Here is a 21,351-nt window from a genome sequence, read left to right as displayed (position 1 = left end):
CACTGAAATATCAAGTAATTGGTATATGATCTCAGAAATAAATAAAAAAAAAATGCAAATCTATGGCAAAATATCTTGCATTCTAGAGAGTTATTTACCTGTAAGAATTTGAATTAGAATGCTCTTGGTTATGTGAATTTGACGCAAATGTATCTCCATCATTGTCTTCATCATCTTCATCACTTTCCTGACTCTCTTCTGAATCATATTCCACTCTACTTTGCGATGGAAGAAATGGCTAAAAATTTCAACAAAATTTTGTAAATATCTTCTAGCCAACATCTCATTCTTAATTTCCCTTTAAAAACTGAATCATTATAGTAATCAGACACATCATCTTACTCAGTTTAGTAACATTTGGAGTTTGTATCTCATGAAAAGGATAATTGTCCATAAGCACTACATACTTTAACACCTTAACTATTTTTCACATTACTGAAAATTCTAATGCTGAAGATGAAAACACTGTTTTCCAAATCTTGCTTTATTTTCACGCAAGATATACCAAACCAGATGTGGGACAAATGAGCTTGTCAGAGAGAAGCCAAGACCATCAGGGTGTATTCCCTTCAGTTCTTCCAAGCGGTCAGAGAAATCCAATCCTCTCCCTATAGTATTCAATATTTATGCTCAGCCCATGATCACTGCCTCACTGTGCTATTCAGTATTTGCATTTTCTTTTTTGTCCTTGCTCCGAAAATACACTTACCTAATTTATTTTGCTTATGTAGATAACACTTGATATAGAAATGTGCATATAACTCCATAGAAGTATTTAACTTTCTACAAAGAAAGATCTGCCACAAGACAGACTTAACAAGGCAACAATTTGATTTCCAGTATGCAAATGCATTTCATCCAGCTAAAATAGCCAATAAATGCTTCTTGCACTTCCTTGTTCACCTAAATAGCTGACCCGTAATTATCTACACAATTGTACTTGGTAATTATAAAAATCAACACAATTTGTTCATACCATAATCTGAAAATTAATTTAATAAAAACAGCCTTCAAGAAAGCTGCTTCAAAAATATGCATAGGCTGCATTTTAGAAAAAGCTAAATATGAGCAATAAAAACAAGCAGATCCTATCACATTAGTACCTAGAATAATGACTAAGAAGAGAATAACTATCCATCTAGAAGTGATAAAAAACACGTAATTGTCAAAACAACAAAAAATTACCTTTGCAATGAAATAATCCCAGATGCTAAGCTCAGGAGGAATAAATCTTTCTTTGTAAGATGATGATTGTTGGTCTACCAATGGCAATGTAGGCAACTGAGAACTCTCTTTTGGAGAGGTTTTTGATGAAAGCCTGTAATGTTTTTGCTGTTTCTCTCCATCATCTATGGAAGAAGAAAACAGAGTATGTTGCTTTAAACCTTCTGCTCTACCTTCCTCTTGCTTTCAATAAAGGGATTCATAATGAAAAGTAAAAACTTCACCATTACAAGTTTTCAGAATTTTATCTTAGCATTTCTGTAACCACTAAACATAGAGAATGTTAATCCTCAAATACACAAAACTTATATATAACTAGAACTCCAGAATGTAAAAACTCCCTGCACAAATAATACACCCATAACCACAAGAGAAGATCTCTTCTTACACAGGTGACAAATATTACTCAAGAAATGATCTTGCAAAACTCAATTTCTTTACTAGGAACTACGGAATACTGATTATGCTTGCTTTTAAGACAAGCCAGGAGACTTGATTTTCAGAATATATATTGCAAATATGTAATGTTGCTGTTCATAGTCCCATTTTTAACTCCATGACTCTCTCTAGTGAAGATCTGTAATTTTTTTCTAAATAGTACAGTTCTGCCAAATCCCTATGGCCTGACAATACTTTTCTCCAGGAAATCTAAAAGATCATATTTTAAGTAACACAATCTAACATACAACTTATTAAACAGGGATGGATTAATCATTTGCAGTAATACCCTAAATTCTAAGAGTAGAGAGGTTCCCTTGCTTGTCCCAACACTGATTTTTTCAAACTAAGTGTCAATGGAAGATTTTAGTTCCATTCTTGATTATTCCAGTACTGAAGGAAATAGCTCATTCAAGCTTTCAGGAATATCTCAACACATTTGTATCACCTGATATCACCCTGAAAACATTCTGGATCTTGTTAGGAATCATATTCTAATATAGTCTTTCTATTAGTAGAGGAGGAATGATACCAATTGTCACCTGTCACCAATTGTCACAATTGTTGGTGTTCTGACTCTCCAGAACACATCAGAAGTGAAAGCGATAAGGGAGAAAAGAAATTATATTTGGAGATTTGTTTGCTATCTGTCATAACAGAGAAAATGGACTTGAATCAATTTCCTACTTGATTGCAAAAGGTGGAGGTTGTGTTTGGTTTTTTGCTGTTGTTTGGTTGGGATTTTTTTAGATTTTTAATTCTGTTTTCAAATAGATACATGTAATGTACAGAGATCAGTTTCTACAGTGAAACAGAGGAGTGGGTTCAAGACATAGGTAAAACAAAGAAAGCTTAAATATGAAGATAAAAAGGAAGTTGATTTTTTGAACTTCATTTTGGAGTCCACAAAACTTCAAACACTGATTTAGCAGATGAGTCAGTTTTCTTAAGCAGAGGGGAGTATGGGTTACCTTATGATCTAACAGCAGTAGTAAACAGGAGCCAGGAAAGCAATTCTGTAGGTGTAAAAAGCTCACCTGAGGGACAGATATGTCTATCATTGAGTTCAAGCATCATGTTGGGCCACACTGGTTCCAAGTGTGAATTAACATGAACATTCAAATGCAAATGGATTCTGTATTGTTTTAACTTTCCTATTCCCTTCTGCTACCAAAGGCCCACAAAACTATCAACTACTGAAGCTCCCAAAATTACCTTCTCCTATTATAATGCTGGGGATGGCAAAAGAAGAGCCAGCAGACCTGTCTGCTCCTGGAGTGAACTACCACAAAGTATTTCCTATACCCTTATTTTTTGGATGTTTTATCCAAAGGAGACTTTCTAGTCTTGATAGGTGCCTGAAACACTATGTCCTTCAAAACTCTTATGGGTATTCCAATCACTTGAAAAAGAAGGTCTAACACTCTAAACAAAAGAAAAACAGTGGTAATTTACAAACACTTATTTCCCTATATAACACTTAATTGCTCATAACACAAACTGAGCCAACTGTAAAATTTGTAACTCTGAGCCATGTAAGATTTAAATACATGTTTTTTAAAAAACTTCCAGGTTTTTCATACCTCACCATTTTTTATTTGTTTTCTTCTAATGGACAAATTCTCTGCATTCACACTAGTCAACGGAATTCATTCATTGTCATTCCTGAATCAGGAATAAACATGTTATGCAAAGATTCAGAAAGATTTTTGACTGTGCATGAAGGCAAACATTTTCTTCACAAACAGTTGAACTATTGTGGTGCTTGAGGCTGGAGTAGTTAGCTTTCTTCACAAGTGGCTATTGTAAGGCTGTGTTTTGGATTTGTGCTGGACACAGGGTTGATAACACGGAGATGTTTTTGTACTTGCTGAGCCGGGCTTACATAGCCAAGGCCTGTTTTGCTTTTGTACTCCCACCCTGGTGAGGGAGTTGGGGGTGCCTGGGAAACTGGGAGGAGACACAGCTGGGACAGGGGACCCCAAATGGGTAAAGGGATGTTCCAGACTATGTGACATCATGGTCAGTGTTTTAAGTGGGGTAAGGAGGAGGAAGGTGGAAGACATTTGGAGGGATGGTGTTTGTCTTCACAAGTCACTAGTGCACATGATGGGGCTGTGCTCTCCTGGAGGTGGCTGAACACTTTTCTGCCTGGGGGAAGCAGTGAATTTATCCCCCGTTTTTCTCTGGTTGTGTGCACAGCTTTTGCTATTAAATCATCTTGATCTGAATACATAAGCTTTCTCTATCTTTTACCCTTCCCATTCCCTACCTGGTCCTGCCAGTGGGGGAATGAGTGAGTGGCTGCCCGGGGCTTGGCTGATGGCAGGGGTTAAACCACAACAGCCACAACACAATTTACATAGGTAATCTATTCAAGATTAAGACATCCCATCTTTCATCTTGAAACAGGAATATCATAAAACTACATCACACACTTCTTTACTGTATCATAATTAGTTTTTTTTGCATTAGGGATAGTATTTGAAATCCACTTACCTGTACTAAAAGTCAAAACCACAATAACTGCAGTACAATGCATTTTCACTTCATTATTTAAAGCTTATCAATTAAGGAGCATGCACATGCATCACCATGAATTTTTAGCTATTTTTTAGCAACTACTTAAAAAAAAAGAAATTCACTAGGCATGAAATAAGGAGTAAGTGCTGCATGATAGAGAAATGAGCAAGTATAGGCCTGCAGGTTGTTTTGCTAAACAGAATTCAAAAAGCAAGTGCTTCACTTTTTAGAAGTATTTTATTTCTTTCTGTTGGATCACTCTTTGTTAAGAATACTGCAGGCTAGCCACTTGAAAAAAAAATCAGTATGTAAGGCAAATGAAAGAACAACTACCTAAGTGGTTTGAAATACACTACTAATGCAAATTTCTTTTTATACATTCTAATAGAAACTAACCACATTAAAATTCTGACTATCATTTGGGATTTCAAACTACCAATTAGAAACACTCTGAAATTTCTTATATATTTCTATTTTTTTTTTTTTTTTTTTATTTGAAGCATTTATCTTTGCTCCCATTTTACTTATAAGTCAAAAGTAAAATTTATGTTATTTCCCAGGAAAGGTACAAGGAAATAGACAAGGAAAATCCTTTCATTTCTGCCAGAATCTAAGACATGCAATGATAATCAAAAGATCTGTTACCTCTCTTCCACCTTCCCAGGAAGAGCTAAAAGACAGAGTGCTTTCAACTTCTCTTCATTTGTTCTTGCAGCTTGGAATAATTGAATGTATGAAATGAAACTATGGATTTATAACCGTTAAAGTGAAGGTCAAATTCTTCCTTAAGAAATTTCTGGATGATAGAGAACTTACCATCTCTATATAGACTTAAATTATAAAACGGTTTTCTAAGGTAGTTTTCAAGAGAAATATGGTAAATGTGATTCTAAAAAGAACAAGGCTATTTTTTCAGATGGTAACTGCCTCTTGGAAAACAAACATCATGTGCTAGTTCTGTTTGCCAAAATCATTTGCTGCAACTGCAAAATCAAGAAACATGGTTGAAAAGTATAGTGATCTGAAAGCATTCCAACTGCTTTGTTCTGTCTGATCTTTATGTGACAGAGGCACTAAAACAAGTTTTTAATAAAAAACTAATTCCTAACAGGGGTTAGGAATTTTTAAGACTACCAGGTACTGGTTTTTGGTTCCTGTTTTTACTATTTTAGTCTAAGAAAAAGATCATATTTACTAAAGTGAAATTTTATATTCAAAGCTACTACATGCTCAAGTTAACAAAAGCAAAGGGCCAGAAAGAGAAATAACTTTATTGGCAAATGCTGTACCTAGAGTTACGATCTTTTAAAATAAAGTTCAAACTTGGAAATCACTCACACCCACATTGAGATATGTACTAAAGGATTGGAAGGGAGGCAAGGAGGAGGACATGCATAATCTAATTGTATTAGAATTATTAGTGTTCAGAATTTTTAGCTTTTGATCTCCATTTAAGAGTGGAAGCATTTCATAAAAACCTAAAAGTAAACATAAGGGAAAAGAGTCTAGTTATGCATAACAAAATGGTAAGATATAGAAAAAATCCAAATAATAATACAGAAGAATATGGCACAGTTGACTGGAACAAGCATTTCAGTAATTTCTCAGTATTTGAAACAATAAAGAAACAATAGAAGCACAAGAATATAGTTGATTTTAATCCTAGGCCTTCTGCTTCATTGAAGATCTTATTTTTTTTCCTTTCTCCTCCCACCATTTTTTTCAATGTGACAGAGAAAGAACTTTGGAGAAATACCTTTCCCCCAAATTTGCTTTACATAAACACACATTAAAAAAAAAAAAAATAAATAATAATAGCCCACTGAATCCTAGAATTCCATATGCTGAAGGACACCCAGTCCAACCCCTTGCTCAGAACAGGGATGACTTAATTAATAGCCTAGTTTGTTCAAGTTTTTGAGTAACTCCAAAGATAGAGACTCCAAAATATGTCTAGGTCCCTTTTTCAGTGATGATCCCTAAAAACTAATACTTAAAAATGTTCCTTTTTCCCTTTATTTTTTAGTTTGAGCTTCTGGATTCTTCCAGCAACATTGTCATTAAACCTGCAATCAGCCAGCCAGCATTCCTTCCTCAGAAAAACATGCAGCAGATAGGCTATACTTCGTATACATTTCAGAATACACTTCTTTGTAAAAATACTTAGGAATTTAAAGCAGTGGCAGCAGTAGGATTAACACATCTCAGTATATAGTTACAAACACCTAGCTAACAGAATGGCCAACAAAAGCCAGTTATGGCTTCTGACAATTCTGTAACAGCAAACATATTCACTTTACTAAAGTGATAGAGAGAAATGTTTACTCAGTACCACAGAGAAAGTTCCACAGAGAATCAGATCTAGAATAAGAGCTCACTTTCAGTTAAAGATCTCTAGTCTGAAAACGTTTTTCTAAAAGTCTGATGAAGATATTTAAACAGACCACATTTACAGTTTTCCATAAATGTAAGGTAAGACTTTTTGATATGTAACATACATCTAAATGATATATTTTTTAAAAAAATAAAAAATAACATTTTATCTCTCTACATATATATGCAGATGTGATTTATAAAGTCATCAGAGTTTAAGTAAATTTGTCTTTAAAAAATCTTCCTTTAAAAACTTAGTCAATTGTAGCATTTTTGCTGGTTTTTTTTTTATAGAAGTCAAACTAAATTAAAAAGCACATAACTATATGCAAAATAAAAGCATTACAGTAATTTGTTCTGGACCTGACGATAACTTATCATTACCTGAATTTGAAACTTGAAGACTGTTTGCTTTTCTAGAGGGTTCTTAGAGTATCAACAAGACACCTTTCACTTGTAATGTCTGAAATGAACACTTAGAAATCCACATGCACAATAATGCTTATATTCAAAAAGCAAAACAAGCAGCTCTCCAAAAAAGATATGAAACACTTCTGATCTTTTCAAACCATGGTCAAAGTAATTTTATATTCAGTTTTTATTTCAAATGAAGAGCCATAAGAATACTACAGTGCTGACAATTTTCTTTTTTAAAAATGCCCAATTTACGTGCTTCTTTAATTACAAAAATTTTACTTTAAATTTTTATATCATGGCTTGCAAACAGAAGTTTTTCTGTCTTTCTGCATGTGCAAAAAAAACTGCCACACATAGCAAACTTCATGTAAAGGCCTAGAACTAAATCTAGTATCTTGCCTGAAGGTTTGGTAGGACTATGAGTACTGAAGGAGGTGAGGGATTTGGAAAACCCCACGCATTCCATGGAGAACACTACTACCTGATGTGGGCTAGGCATTGGGAAGTGCCTACCTGTCAAAGAGAGAAAACATACTGTATTTGTAAACTGGGAATATATTCCAGTTAGGAGAGAACTGGAAAGCTTTAAAACAAACACAGAAAACTAGGCTGTAATAGTATTGGAAACCCTCTAAGATCAGCTTCCTAATATTAGAGCAGCTGTGCTACTTGGAAATCTTATTTCAGTAGCATTCACTTCTGCTTCAGTATCCTCTTCTAACAAAATCTACACCACTAACTTCAAATTCTTGTTTTTCTATGCAAATCCAAAACCATACTGAATTCTTATTGAACACAAACTACTTAAAGTAATTAAGCTTTCAGCAATCACAATTTTCTTAAAAGACCCAGAAGACAAGTAAACATAAAACAAGAGAACTAACCAGTTTTTGTCTTTAATTGCTGCTGTCCTCTGCTGGGCATATGAGCTCCTCCTCCAAAGATAGCAGACCACATTTTGTTGTTAAGTGGATGAGCCATAATTCTATACAACTCATTGCTAGAATGTGTTGCAAGGCCATGGATGAAGAGGCTGAGATAGACCGCAGTTAGAATTTCACAAAGCAGAACTGTGAGACCTGGTTGGGCTTCCTCACCAGCAGAATTCAAGAGACGTATTAGAGCCGTCATTCCTGTTTATGTAAAATAAACATATTCTTTAAGAAAGCCCTGTAACTTAGTAATTTTTAATGTGGAAAAATTCCAAGTTCTACACATTGAAACTTAGGTTGAAAACTTCATGAGAAAGAGGCAAGCTTTTAATTTTTAATTATTTATTAGTTTTGTAGCTTCCTGTTTTGGACTAATGGTTAAAGAAATGTTTAACACCTTTTCAATTATCATAGTTACATTAAAATCCTGTAATTACATCTTCCTACTTTTCAGTGGTAAAACCAATAAAAAATCATGGGTATCAACTTGCAGTACACATTGTCTGTCAAGTGTTCTTTCACCCAAGTACTAAACATCTTGTAGTGTTCTTATGCTCTCACAAAAGGCTGTAGTTTCGTATGGGGCTTCAACTGTGACACTTTGTGCACACAAGTGAAAATGCACATAGTCATGGCCAAATAATTCTGCTTTTTCTCATGCTCTCCAGTTTGCACATATAGTATGTGAATTTATCAAAAAATAGAAGTTGGTTCAAGGTGGTGTTATTCATGAAAAAAACTGCTAAAAATTCTGTGCCCCACTCATCAGGAATTTAATCCTGCAATTAATTAAATAACAAGAAAACGGATGACAAGCTAACTTTTCTATAAAATCTCTAGATTCAATGACAAAGTTTGGCAGAAAAGAAAATATGGCATAGCATCAAATACAAACACTGCCACAGGCTCCCCAGGAAGATTTTTAAAGTGAAATTTTATGATTTAAGAAACAATTCTCATAATAAGTAAGCACATTTCCTGGCTATGCTTACATTAAGTTAGTGCTGTATACTTAAGCTCATAACTAGATATATTACGTCGATTACACTCCCTCTAATGTAGCTCCCTAGTGTAGTTTCACCACCACTGAGCTCAGCACACTCTAAGTATCACCTAAAAATCTGACATTAATTTGACAGCTACGGAAAACCAAGATTTATAATAAATGTCTCATTTTTTAGCAGTTTCAAGTTAGTTCAAAAGTTGTCCAAAAGGTAAAACAATTCTTAGTTGGAGCACAAGCTAAGACAGCCCTCCCAGTCTGTCTTAGAAGTCAGGAAGTAGAATACTCAAGGGGGAGCAAGTAGAGCACAGGACATGACTTCACCCTACCTCCTGCTTAGTTGCTCTCTCTTTACTATATCCAGCACTACCACTTTTTAGTTAAGGAAGCAATATAAACCAACTTGACTTAGTGAATAATCAGAAGCACTAATTTAGATGTTCTGAAAAAAAAAATACAACATTTTAATTAAAGAACTCAACACAGCTGTTACAAATACTACTAGAAATTCATAGCCACATGTTCTTACAGTGGATCCAGATCACTCAGTTTTCCTTAAGAGGAAAGAAACAAATCAAGTCTAGATACCTGGCCACTGAGAAGGTGATGTGTTGGGAGTCACTGTTTCTTCTAAGCTTCCTGTTCTTAAAGAATGATGCTGAGTTAACAGGACTGTCTGGTACACTGTCCCAGTGAACTGATTTGCTTGAAATGAGCTGTGAAACAGAGAAGAGGGAAATTATATTTATTTTAAAAAGTTATATTTACAACTATTCAAGAGATAGCACTTTCTGGATGCAGGCAAGTGTGATGACTGTCTTCTGGTGCCCTATGCATTATCACGACTGCAATGAGACAGATGTCTAAACATCACTTCTCAAAGACTTTACCTGTAGCTGTGGCCATCACAGAGACATTGATAGATGCAAGCAGAGAGCGACGCTGCTAAGGTATGCATTACATATATCTGTAAGACAAAGTTTTACAGAACTTATTACACCCAAAGTGAGCTCTGGTTAGTATCACAGCCTTTCACTCTGCATACAGATGTGTAACAAACACTGGACAAGAAAGGTGCAAGTATTTGTGCACTTACAAAGCCAACCTTTGCTTCAGACAAATTTATATCAGATAACCTTGCTATGAAAAGGATGGGGAAAACTCACTCACCTCACCAACACATAATCAGAAATCAGCTCTATCTGAAATGTTTCAGATTATTACACAGCAATGTATTAAGCCTGTATACAACAGTCCTACATAATTAGACCCTAAAACAGTGGCAATTTGCTGCCTCAGAATACAAAGACTTTATTTCAGAATGAAAACTATAATGCAGCTTAGCTTTTGACCAATTTTTGTGCAGCTTTTGGACACTCAATTTATTCAGTATCATATGATCAGTACTTTTAACACAGCTGATACCTTTTTCTTAATGTATCACAAAACACACTAAGATAAAAAGCTAGAGATGTAGCTATTGATCAATAAATCTATTGATCAAAAAGGTTCCATTAAAGCAAAACCAGTTTATTATATTTATCTGTTAGTTCCCTCTAAAACAAAGCTAATTAGGAACTAAGGTACCTTTTTAGTCTTCTTTAGAAATCCTTAGTAAAAGGAGAAATTATTTGGGACCTTAAAACATATAAATATCAGGGAAAAACTAAGTTTTATTTCCAGTCAAAGGTTAAGTACAGGAGAAATATTTCTGAAACAATTTTTTTACACAATGTGTGAAGCACATGTTGTTTCACAAAAACGTCTGGGTTTACTGAACTTTACTGGCAATTAGTTTTTATACTTCGACATTTAATTTTACTTAGGTCCAAGAATGAAATGCAGAATCTGCTATTAACATAACAGAAGTAATGAACACACTGTCATAAAGACAAATATTATGGTAGTGATGTAGTGTAACATGTTTTCCACAAAAATGTCCTCTTGGACAATTATCCTGTTTTGAGAGAGGCCAACCTACAACAGCTTGTTGAACCAGATGCTCAACACCTCAACAACAAGTAATGATCAGTGGACATGTCTTTTAGCTCAAAATAAGTACTACATAAAAATGTTTATGTTTCATGGTTTTATTATCTGTCACAGATAGGCACAGCATGAAGTTTGCATGCTGTCTGAAAAAAATTTGTGACTTCAGCAAACTAGATGATAACAACAACAAAGCAACTGTTAAAAAATACATACCTTGCTGTTCTGAGTATCTGGATGAGGTGGCGAATCAAGGTTTATTATAGCATGTAATATATCATGAGTTAAATTGCCAAGATGTAGCAATGGATTAGCCACTACTGTTTTGGCACTAGCTGTGCAAGCAAATAGGAGAGGTATGGAGCTTTGCTCTGGTGGAGGGCTGGAAGGCATCTGCACTGACTGCTCCTAAAAACAAGCAAGAAACACACACGCAAAGAAATAGTACATATTCTTTAAGGGAACATAAGAACTTTTGAAAGAGGGAAAACGATTCTAAAAAACAACAATAAAAAATAAGCAATGTACAAAAAAACTGTTAAAAACAGATTTATATTTATTAAAAAATAGGTGCATGCTACATTTTTTAGAGGAAAATTTCAAAAGTATTGCAAAACACTTTCAAATAAATCTACAAACCTGACACAGAGAAAACATGACCTAAGCTCTGCCACATACCTGCTGAGACTCCTGCAACAGCAGAATTAATTCCATTCTGACAGATGCCAAGCCTCCACCATGTGAGCCATGAAGTATACAGTAACTAAGGAACATTCTGAGGAGAGACTGGTATTTCAGAAGCCATTGACGTCTTTTCTGAAAGTCTTCTTTCTGCAGCATAGCTTTTTCCTGGGCAGCTAAGTCTTCAGTGTTTTCATGTAATGTAGCTTCTGCTGGCATGCCTCTAACTCCTGACTGTATGTCTTCTACTTCAACACCATAATCACAGGTCTTCTGAAGAGCTACCACTTCTCTCTCAAGCCACTGGTAAAGCTGATACCGCAGCTTTCCACCATCTACTTCATAGCCAGTGGACAGTGTACGAAGCTCCACAGTAAGGATTTTCAGGCATGCTCTAAACTTCAGTTGTGCTGAAATGATATCTTCTGATGGACTTAGAATATCTTTGTCATCAACTGCACTAGAAGATTCTGTGAAGCTTGAACTTGTTTCATGTAATTTTTCAGTCTTCCCCAGAGGTTTTAGCTCTTTCATTACCAGGGAAGAATCTTCACTCTCATCATTTTCATCACTGTCTGATTGCAGTTGCAATTGCTCATCTTGGAACAGAGCACTTGGCTGGCTCCAATCAAAGGAAAGAGTTGAACTTGAATGTTTTCCTGATGAACAATCTGAAGATGAACCTAGACCATTGAATACTGGCTGTGACCAGTCAATACTGGAAGCTTGATCTTTTGTTTCAAACTCTTTAACTGGAGAATATGGTGAGAACTCTTTATCAGTATCCACTAAGCTAGGGGATTTACAGAATGACTTTGATCTCTTGACAACTTTGGGCATCTTTGATAACACTTCTAAGGCCAACATAGGACAACCAGCTTTTAGATGAGCATATGCAGTGGTGAAAAATAGCCGTCTTTCACCTAGGTTGATTCTGTCAGCTAATCCATTTTCCACTGTTAGGCAAATGTGTGTGGAAGATGTATCAGAAGAGCCAAAATGACGTCTCAGCAAGAGAGGATGTGTTCTTAGGTAGTTATAGAAGTTAAACACTGCAGGGTTGCAACTTGATGAGCCATCTCCATCATCTGAAAAGATATGGTGGCATGAGGAAAATGTACCACTCTGTATGAAATAACCTATCTGCAAAATCCTAAATTCATCAGAAGACTTTTAGGTCTTAGCATCAATCCTACTGTCTACTTCATATTTGTTCTACTGTTTACTTCACTGCACCCTCCTTTATAATTTCAATATCTCAGTGGGAAGAACATTGGCAAACATAGTAAAAATAACCACAGTGGGGAAGCAGGCATGACATTTTTGTATTAAAACAGCTACCATTTCTTTTCCTTGCAGTCAGACCAGTTTTACTGAAGTCAAATGACTTTTCTGTTAATTTTAGGTTTCTGAGGTCTCCATCTTCCATCTCTAAAGAAAATAAGACGCTATATCTTTGAGATATTTTCTTAAAGTCTCTTTTAAAAAACTGGATTAGTATTTTTTGTTTTATCTACATCTTAAAAGAAATGCAACTTATAATAAAACCAGGAAATTCATAACATCTATACATAATCATAGCAGTAGTACACACAAATAAACAAATGACACAGCAGTGCAACACCTATTTACTTCATTTCCATGTCCACAAGAAGAAAAACCCTGAAGATATATGAGCATCAGCATAAGATGATTCACAGTTTTCAAAGGTCTCAGGACAGCTGAAATAAATCCTTACTCTCTATACCAGGAGTTATAGCACAACTGGTGACAGTTAACAGAGGGACCTACATGAAAAAGCACATTGTAGGTAAGAAAATAAGGCAAGACACCACTGAACTGATCACAGAACAATTGAAAATTATTTTACACAGAAAGATGGGACCAGGATAGCAGCAACCAAACACTATATTCCTCATTTGCTCAAAATATCCTGAGGCATGTAACTTCTATTGAAATCAATTTCACAAATTACTTACGCAATTCTAAGTATTTGAGCCTTTATTTCAATTTCTCTCAGTAGTCAGGACTGAAACCAGCTGACTACCAAGGACCTGAAGCATTTAACTTCAATGAAAACACTAACTTTAGGAAATAATACAATTAATTCTTAGAAGGCCTATCAAGCCAGCAAGTGAACACAGAAATGAGTTGCTCCAGGGGACTTAGGTGCTGTTTCAGGCTGCACATGGGCCTCCTCATACCAGTTCAAGTATCAAAATCTTTATGTTAGTCTATTATTGTAGTCAGCTGTCTTCCAGACTCTCCTATGTAAGTAGGCTATCAGAAATTTTGTCTTAGGCTGTGATGGAGTTGAATTGATTTAAGTTAATTAGTTAATTAGTCTCTTCATCTTTAGACTGCTTCTGGAAAACCAGCTACATTACTGCAGGGTCATTCCATTATCCTGATATTCATATGCTTAAAGGACAAAGTATGCACTCATGGGATATAGGATAGTAACAATACAGTCACCGTGTTTGCTATTAAAGTCTACATACACTGCTACAGCAACAGTTACATTTAAAAAAACAATATTTACCAACAATGGTGATAAAGTGTATGGTACCTGGTTTTGTTCAGATGACACTTTAATAAACTGTGGCTTAAATGAACCATTAGTTAAAACCAACTCAACAGGCCAATATTCTTACCTCCATCTTCAACAGAATGTTTAATCAAAGTGTCAAGAGCCTTGCTGTAATCTTCCAAAATCCAGTATGCCATACTTCGCAGGAAAGGGTCACAGTGTATGTTTCCTGAGCTCTCTTTTCCAGTAGACACACTTCCCAAAACTCTCGTCTGTAGTACAGATTTGTAAGTACTAGACACTTCAAACTCCGATTCATAAAGTCTTGATATTACAAGAGCCAACTGAATGTCATGCAGTTTTTCAAGGCAGACCTAATTAAAAATAAGCATATTCAAATGATCAAACCCTGTCATTTCTACTTAGTTCAAAATGATTACAGGGCAGGAAGTGGCATAAATCTGCTGAGATTAAAGTAAGTAGGTCTATCAACTCCATAAAAAGTGAGCAGGAACTAAGCAGAACAGGTGTAGCCAAGTATTTCATGCAGGATTTTCATTTCTTCGGTTTAAGTATGGCATGACACAGATCTTTGAAATCAACCAGCTTCAACAGATGATTGCCAGTATGCACATGCCATCTCTTACCTTTGGATTCGGTTTGTTTTAGCTACAGAGTTTTACAGAGCAAATCCTTCATTATCAGAGATTAATTTCCTCACAATTTTGTAATTCAAACAGACACAGGAAATAATTTTTGTTTGTTTTGTTTTTTGTAAAGGGATTCTAGGAGCTAATCCACATCACTGCCAAAACACCAGGTCTGGAAAGTCATAATGAAAAATTGTGCTGTCTTCCAATAGGACTGGGTAGACAATCAGAAAGGAAGTTAATCATAGGTAGGCCCCTTAGTATTAGAGCAGAGAAATTACCCATGTCACTTTTCAGTATCAGTAATAGGACAGCTAAAAAGGAATCAGAATGTAAAGACGAAGGTTTTGGATTTTTCACTCATTTGGCGTGGGAAAGAAGAGCACAAATGGAAAGCATAAGAAGCTTCAGGGGTCATACTATTGTAAAATACAAACTGCTTTCAATATATTTGTACATTTGGGACAATACAACAATTAAACACTGTAAACAATTAAACAATGTAAACATTAAAAATTTATTACCTCCACTGCATCTTTTAAATGTCCTGCCAACAAGAAAAATGCTGCAGAATGTTCAAAACGCTGTTTGCCAAGCAAAGAAAAAGCATTCTTTAATGCTGCTTTACGCCATCTGTCCTCAGTAAAGTTATTTCCAAAAAATTGCGTCATTTTAGTATCTTTCTGGGACCTGCATATTGAACATAATTGAAAAAAAAAACATTTTACTTTTTATTACTTGCATTATGGTTCTTAATTCCTCCAGATGTCAGTATAATTTTACACAGATCTTTAGATCAGGAGATGCAGAGGCATTTCCTTCTCACCACACTGGGAATTGAGAAGGCTACATATTTTACAATAGCAGAAACTTCAGTAAATACAAAACTCAATGGTATTTTCAATAACCTGATCCAAATACATAAAATCTCTTTTTCTTCAGGTGAGCTCTTAAGTGGCAATGCAAGGTTGGCAACACTGAATGCTGTATTATGAAACACCAGTTAGAAAGACTTAAGTCAGTCCCCTGAAAATAAAACTTTTAACAACAAACACTTATGTAAAGGATAGGCATGACATTTCACACACTACACTGCTAGTCCTCAAAAGTATACCAGAATTAAGCAGTAGCTGAAGTTACAGGAGATTTGAGACTAAAACTTGCAGCATCTTCAGAAACATCAACTAAATTCCTTCAGTAAATATAAGGTTAGAAATGTAATGACTAGTTTATAAATCAAACCTCAGCTTTCAATGGAAATATTTGTGCTTCCTTTGGATTACCATCACATTCATTTTTTCCCCCAAAATTATACTAAACAGTGTAATATTCCATGTAAGAGCTTGAATACCTGTATAATCCCCAGATAACTGCCTTCTTCTTCATCGCAAGGTAAAAAATAGCAGCATCAAGTGGATCATTGTTTCGCTGGAAAGCTGCTTTAGCCACCTGAGAAGACAGTTCAAAGGCAGGAAAACAAACACAATTTAAATTCATCTTAAATGAGATTCTTGTTGCTTCTGGCATCCCATACCCCATAGTGCCCTGAAGTTCTCTTTAATACAGGAACCCTCCTGTCATTATGAGTCTAATGTAAGAACATGAGAAGATAAAACAGCCCATTTTAGCTCATCCTCTTGCAGTTCTAGAAGCTATTTTTCAGATCAAATGGGAATCCCTATATCTAGAATCAGTTTCTAATATCATAGCAAAATTAATTTACTAGTTATTCTGGTAATTAATTAAGGGCACATGGGATCTTAAAAAACAGGATGGGACGAGTGACAAACAGGAGAAAAACTGGTTATAGATAATTTTTGGAGGTTTGAAAGAAAAAAGGGTAAGTGGCAGCAAGAATAGTCCAACTCCCATGTAAGATAATCTTAAACTCGGGCCCAGAATACATGGATTTTTTTTTTTAATGCAAGGCAGTAAAGTTTTATAAAGTGATGATTAATTACTGAAGTAAAAGTAGAGACATGCATTTTATCATTTCATGCTTTGCAGTCAAAGTATATTGTGCATGCCATTTTCTAGCTCAACATACTTGGCTTTTCAAGAGCTTAAAACAAGTGATAATGAGGTGATAATGAGGTTAGGCTTTTGCCACAACTGTGATGATTAAAATATTTAATATAAAAACCCAACAAATCCCTCATAAAACCAAAAAAAAAACCACCAAGCCAAAACAAAACAATAGAAGGGCTTTTTTATCATGGAAAAAAATCAGTCTGCAAGACAGATGTACATATAATGTCTAAGTTGTTTCCACATCTGACAAGTTTCTAAGAAGAAGCTTGTTTCTCAATTTTGCTATAAAAAACAACTATATGCTCCAACTGTATCTTGAGCATCCACAATAAGCACTGTACAATGTTACCTTTAAGATGGAGAGCAAATAAATTTTAAGAGCAAAAAATGTACTCCACAGTGGAATTTGGAGTCTGAAGTACTAAAAACCACCTAAATACAGAAGTTCATTTTGATACAGAAAAGTATAGATACAAAAAAAATACAGCACGAAACATTCAGGAAAACTACATTATCTAAAAAATTAAAACTACATAAATAGAAGGTAAACACTGGAGAAGAGCTGAACGCTGTTTCTACCTTCTCTATGCATTTTCGCAGGCTGTGGATGTTTCGAACCCACCATCCTACACCCATAGCTCTGAGCTCTGACCATGTTGGATCTCCCTTCTGCATTGCAGGGAGCATACTCAGGAGTTCTTCCTCTGCTACAGAATGGAATGCCCAGGCAAAGTGACTTGTAGATAAGCCTATACAATAAACATTTAAAAAAAAAAAAATCAGAAGAAATTCATAATTAATCCAGAACCTGAAGACAAGGGGATGGGAAATATTTCTGTTTATTTTGAGCTTTTAAGTTCATTGCTGATGAGGCAACAGAAATTTAAGAGTATTTGTTAGGACTGCATATCAAATATTACAGAAAAATCATACAACTGGAAACAATTTTTCATCTGCAAAAGAGTTTCTCTATAAAGCTCTATATCTCTTACTATATGCATAGTAAGTGGCGCTAAGATTAGCCATGATGCAGTGTGCATATTTTTCAAAATTTTTTGAGATATTTGAAAGACTGAAGAATTTTGACTTGGATTAGAAAATGCACAAGTTTCACATAACCAGAGGAAAAAAACATCTTTGCGAATAGACATACAAAAGAAAACTTGAAATTAAAACATCTCACGAGGAAGACAACAACTATTAAGCCACAACATAGCTGGCTATGGATAATTGCAACTCTAGTGAGGGCCACATGCTTCCTTGTAGAAAGACACTCCTGCATGTGCCCCAGAAGCACTTCTCACTCTCACCAATTTCTGAGCTCACCAGAAGCAGAAGCATCTCAACTAAAATTACTCCATCAGAAGGCTAACTCTGCAATACTCTTCTGTGCAGCCCTGGCAAATTCCAACCTCTGATTCAGCTAAAGGATAACCATGAGATTGAAAATTCTATCACCTGTCATGACAGCTAAAGGAGTAATCACAGCCACTCCTTTAGATCTGAATATGACTAATCAAATCCATCTCATTGTCACCTGCAATATCAGGATGGAACTAGTTAAATTATACAAAAAAAAACTTCCTATATTAAATAGTTGATTGTATAATTACAGTAAGCATATAGAAAAATTTAAGGTCCCAGTAGTAAACTTTTTCCCAAATATTTACCAAACTCCTACATAAATAGGTACAGTTTTCTGTTACATTATTCCTGCAGAAGGTTACTGGAAAATCATGGTACTAGAAAGCCATTTAATTTGGGGAAACAGGAACACTCCCTCACCAACTAAAAACTTGTTAGAAAAAAAATCAGTTCCAAGACCTTCACCAAAAACCAAGTAAGATATTTTCCGCTCTAGCATTCATTCATATTAGACAATATTTTCTTAAAAAACCCAATGAATTAAATCACTGAGGCATGTCAACAGCACACCACTTATAAGTGCAGCTACATCACTAAAACTCATCTAAGGAAACACATCAGTTACCTTGGTGAAGCAGCTGGGCTCGATGCACAGGAGGAAGTGCAGTTATCAGAAAGGTGTGAAGCCGGATAGCCAATAAAAATTTTAAACCACACTCATCAAGAGTCTCTCCACCTGGAGATAAATATTTTAAGACACATTTTACAGCAATTACTCCAAGTATCATGGGTCTTATCAGAAGAAATATAATTTTGTGACTACTAACATTTTAAGTATGTAAACAATAGCTAAGTTCATAATTCTTCCCTTCAAGAAAAGTGAAAGAAAAAAATTTCAAATACAAAAACTCTTGAAGTTTATTTGTTGTGTTTAACACAAGAAACAAGAAGTGTTATATATTAAAAAAACAAAACCAAATTATTTCTCAATTTCTCTACACAGTACAACAAATATTTGTTATTACTGTCTCTTCAAAAGTGGATTAAAAATAACTAGTACAAATTTATATAATTAATATATAAATATAATATTAAAAGAGAATATAAATAGCATGTGGACTGATGGACTCACAGTAGCATTACCAGGCAGCAAAAGAAAATTTTATTTTTATCAAAGCATTAGGTCTTGAAACAATTATTCTTTGAAATGAAGTTGCATCATTATCTTACAAGCCACAAAAATATTCTAAAAGAGCAAGAAGTCCCAGGAAAGGTTGGGAAGCACAGTAGTATATTTATCTTGGAAGAGACAACTTACCCTGATTTCTATCTCTGCTTTCTCCAATGTCAGTACTGGTAGTAGCAATTGTATCTGCCAAAGCCATCAATGACATTTGCTCCATCCTAGTCAGACCTGGCAAGCTTGAATGAAGCAAATGACGAGAGAGAACTTGAGCATGCTCTGGTCCAAAGTAAGTTGGGTTGTACTGAGAAAGATCAATTACTTTTGGTTTTGAATTGTCTTCATCTGCCTCAAACGTGACAAGGTCATCTGTACTTATAGCAGTATTTTGGAAGAGATTTTCATAACTGTCATTGGGCAGATCCTTTTTATTTTGACTATTCTGATTATTGGACTTCTCTGAACAGGAATAAGATGAATCATCATCCGCAGCAAGCAAAGCATATAGTGGCAGTGGTGGAACAGAGTCTATTTCAACATAGTCTGTAGTATCTGTTTTGCTGAACATTTTGGGATCTCTTGCAGTACTTCCACTAGCACTGATCGTCAGAGATCTGAGCCTCTTGTCGTGATTAGGCTCAGACTCATTTACAGCAACAACTTCTCCGGCAATGCACTTCACCAAATGGGACAGAATGGCTTTTGCTCTGCGTACTTTACCAAGATCCATGAGTTCCAGCAATTGATATGGATGGTACTGAGGTAAAGTTGGAGATAATGTATGAGCCGCTTCAAAAAGACCAGAATCTTCCATTTCCATAGACAGATCAGAGGCAGACCTTTTCCCACTAAGTTTCTGTGCAAGGCTGGTCAGAGATCTGGTCAAGGTTCTCTTTGGTGGATGCAGACCTGAGGCAGCTGACTGGCTTTGTTTCATTAAGCTAGTTATGCATGGCATACTTCCACTGTAGGAATCTGTACTAACTAGTTCCTGCTTAGGAGATTGCCACTGGGAATAAACATGCATTTCACAATCCATTCCAACTACCAGAATGCCATCACGCACCCAAGACAAGGATACAGGAAAAGGAGGTGACCCCTCCACAGATGAAACCAAGTCAACACAACGCAGCAAAACAAACCCAGAAAGGGCTGCAGCCTTAGGACTGCCACTGTGGGAGATTGCTACAATCTCGTTACCATTTTGCTCTTGCCTCTTCCCAGACAGCTGACCAAACATATAAAGTTTTGATCCAATTCCCACTGTCAGAATATGTGAGCCATCTTCCCTAGACATCCAATCTAAGTGTACCAAGTGCTTGCTGTTGGGTATAATATTCCCACCATGAGACAGGGAAGTATCTTGCTGGCTGTCTGCCACTAAATCACTATCAACACTAACACTAGAGTCCAACATGGTGCCTACCTCATCTAAATTAAGTGTCTGTTCTAAAATCCAAGAAGAACCCCCTGTAGATTCACATTCAAAAATACTAACATGCATCACAAAATCTTGAGAAAGATGGCTATTTTTAGATGCTCTCTGCTTGTATGCTACTGCTAATCTGTTTGTGTGTGCACAGCTGACATCAGTTGGCCTCCCTGGAACGTGAATAGCACTGCTACTAGGAAGTCCATCCTCAATCAGTAATGGCCATTCTTCCCATATATATTTAACATCACTGTCTGTGCCATATTGTGGCATGGAGGAAGCTGATGATTCAGTGACAACCCTGCATCTCCAGAATCGAACTTTTCCATCAGAGCAGGAAGTAGCCAGCAGATAAGGTGCACGACAAACAGGATATATGGAAGAAGAACTGAGATGTCCTAAAATGAAATAAAATACACTTTTACTGGAGGAAATACTAAAAATCAAAAATTTTATTCAGCCACTGTTCTATTACTCCAAATTAAAAAAAGTACTACACTGCTTCCTCACAATGAAGTCATTTACAGGGCCTTACAAAGGAGACAAAATGTCAAAAACACTGTGAAGCCATTTTACCGTT

General features: G+C 35.6%; 1 protein-coding gene across 9 annotated transcripts in view; it reads right to left on the bottom strand.

Annotated features, from left to right (window-relative positions):
• DMXL1 (Dmx like 1) overlaps positions 1-21,351 on the bottom strand; it is a 78,903-nt gene that overhangs the window by 20,209 nt on the left and 37,343 nt on the right. For 8 of the 9 annotated variants that reach the window (XR_004495535.1, XM_015653049.2, XM_015653050.2 and 5 more), the window contains 13 exons: positions 19,475-21,169; positions 18,782-18,892; positions 17,371-17,540; positions 16,112-16,209; positions 15,285-15,450; positions 14,235-14,484; positions 11,578-12,668; positions 11,116-11,307; positions 9,801-9,877; positions 9,499-9,626; positions 7,860-8,108; positions 1,186-1,349; positions 99-238 (listed from right to left, as the gene is read on the bottom strand). Coding sequence is in view for 8 of the 9 variants with exons in the window: in XM_015653049.2 (XP_015508535.1) it covers positions 99-238; positions 1,186-1,349; positions 7,860-8,108; positions 9,499-9,626; positions 9,801-9,877; positions 11,116-11,307; positions 11,578-12,668; positions 14,235-14,484; positions 15,285-15,450; positions 16,112-16,209; positions 17,371-17,540; positions 18,782-18,892; positions 19,475-21,169 (4,531 nt within the window). In the remaining variant the exon portion in view is untranslated. Of the gene's footprint in view, positions 1-98; positions 239-1,185; positions 1,350-7,374; positions 7,489-7,859; positions 8,109-9,498; positions 9,627-9,800; positions 9,878-11,115; positions 11,308-11,577; positions 12,669-14,234; positions 14,485-15,284; positions 15,451-16,111; positions 16,210-17,370; positions 17,541-18,781; positions 18,893-19,474; positions 21,170-21,351 lie in introns of all 9 variants that reach the window. The other variant, XM_015653055.3, reaches the window with a different exon arrangement.

Source organism: Parus major, chromosome Z, assembly GCF_001522545.3.
Source record: "Parus major isolate Abel chromosome Z, Parus_major1.1, whole genome shotgun sequence".
NCBI lineage: Eukaryota > Metazoa > Chordata > Aves > Passeriformes > Paridae > Parus > Parus major.
The sequence above is the reverse complement of the archived record's forward strand: the minus strand, read 5'-3'. Positions and strand labels throughout refer to the sequence as shown.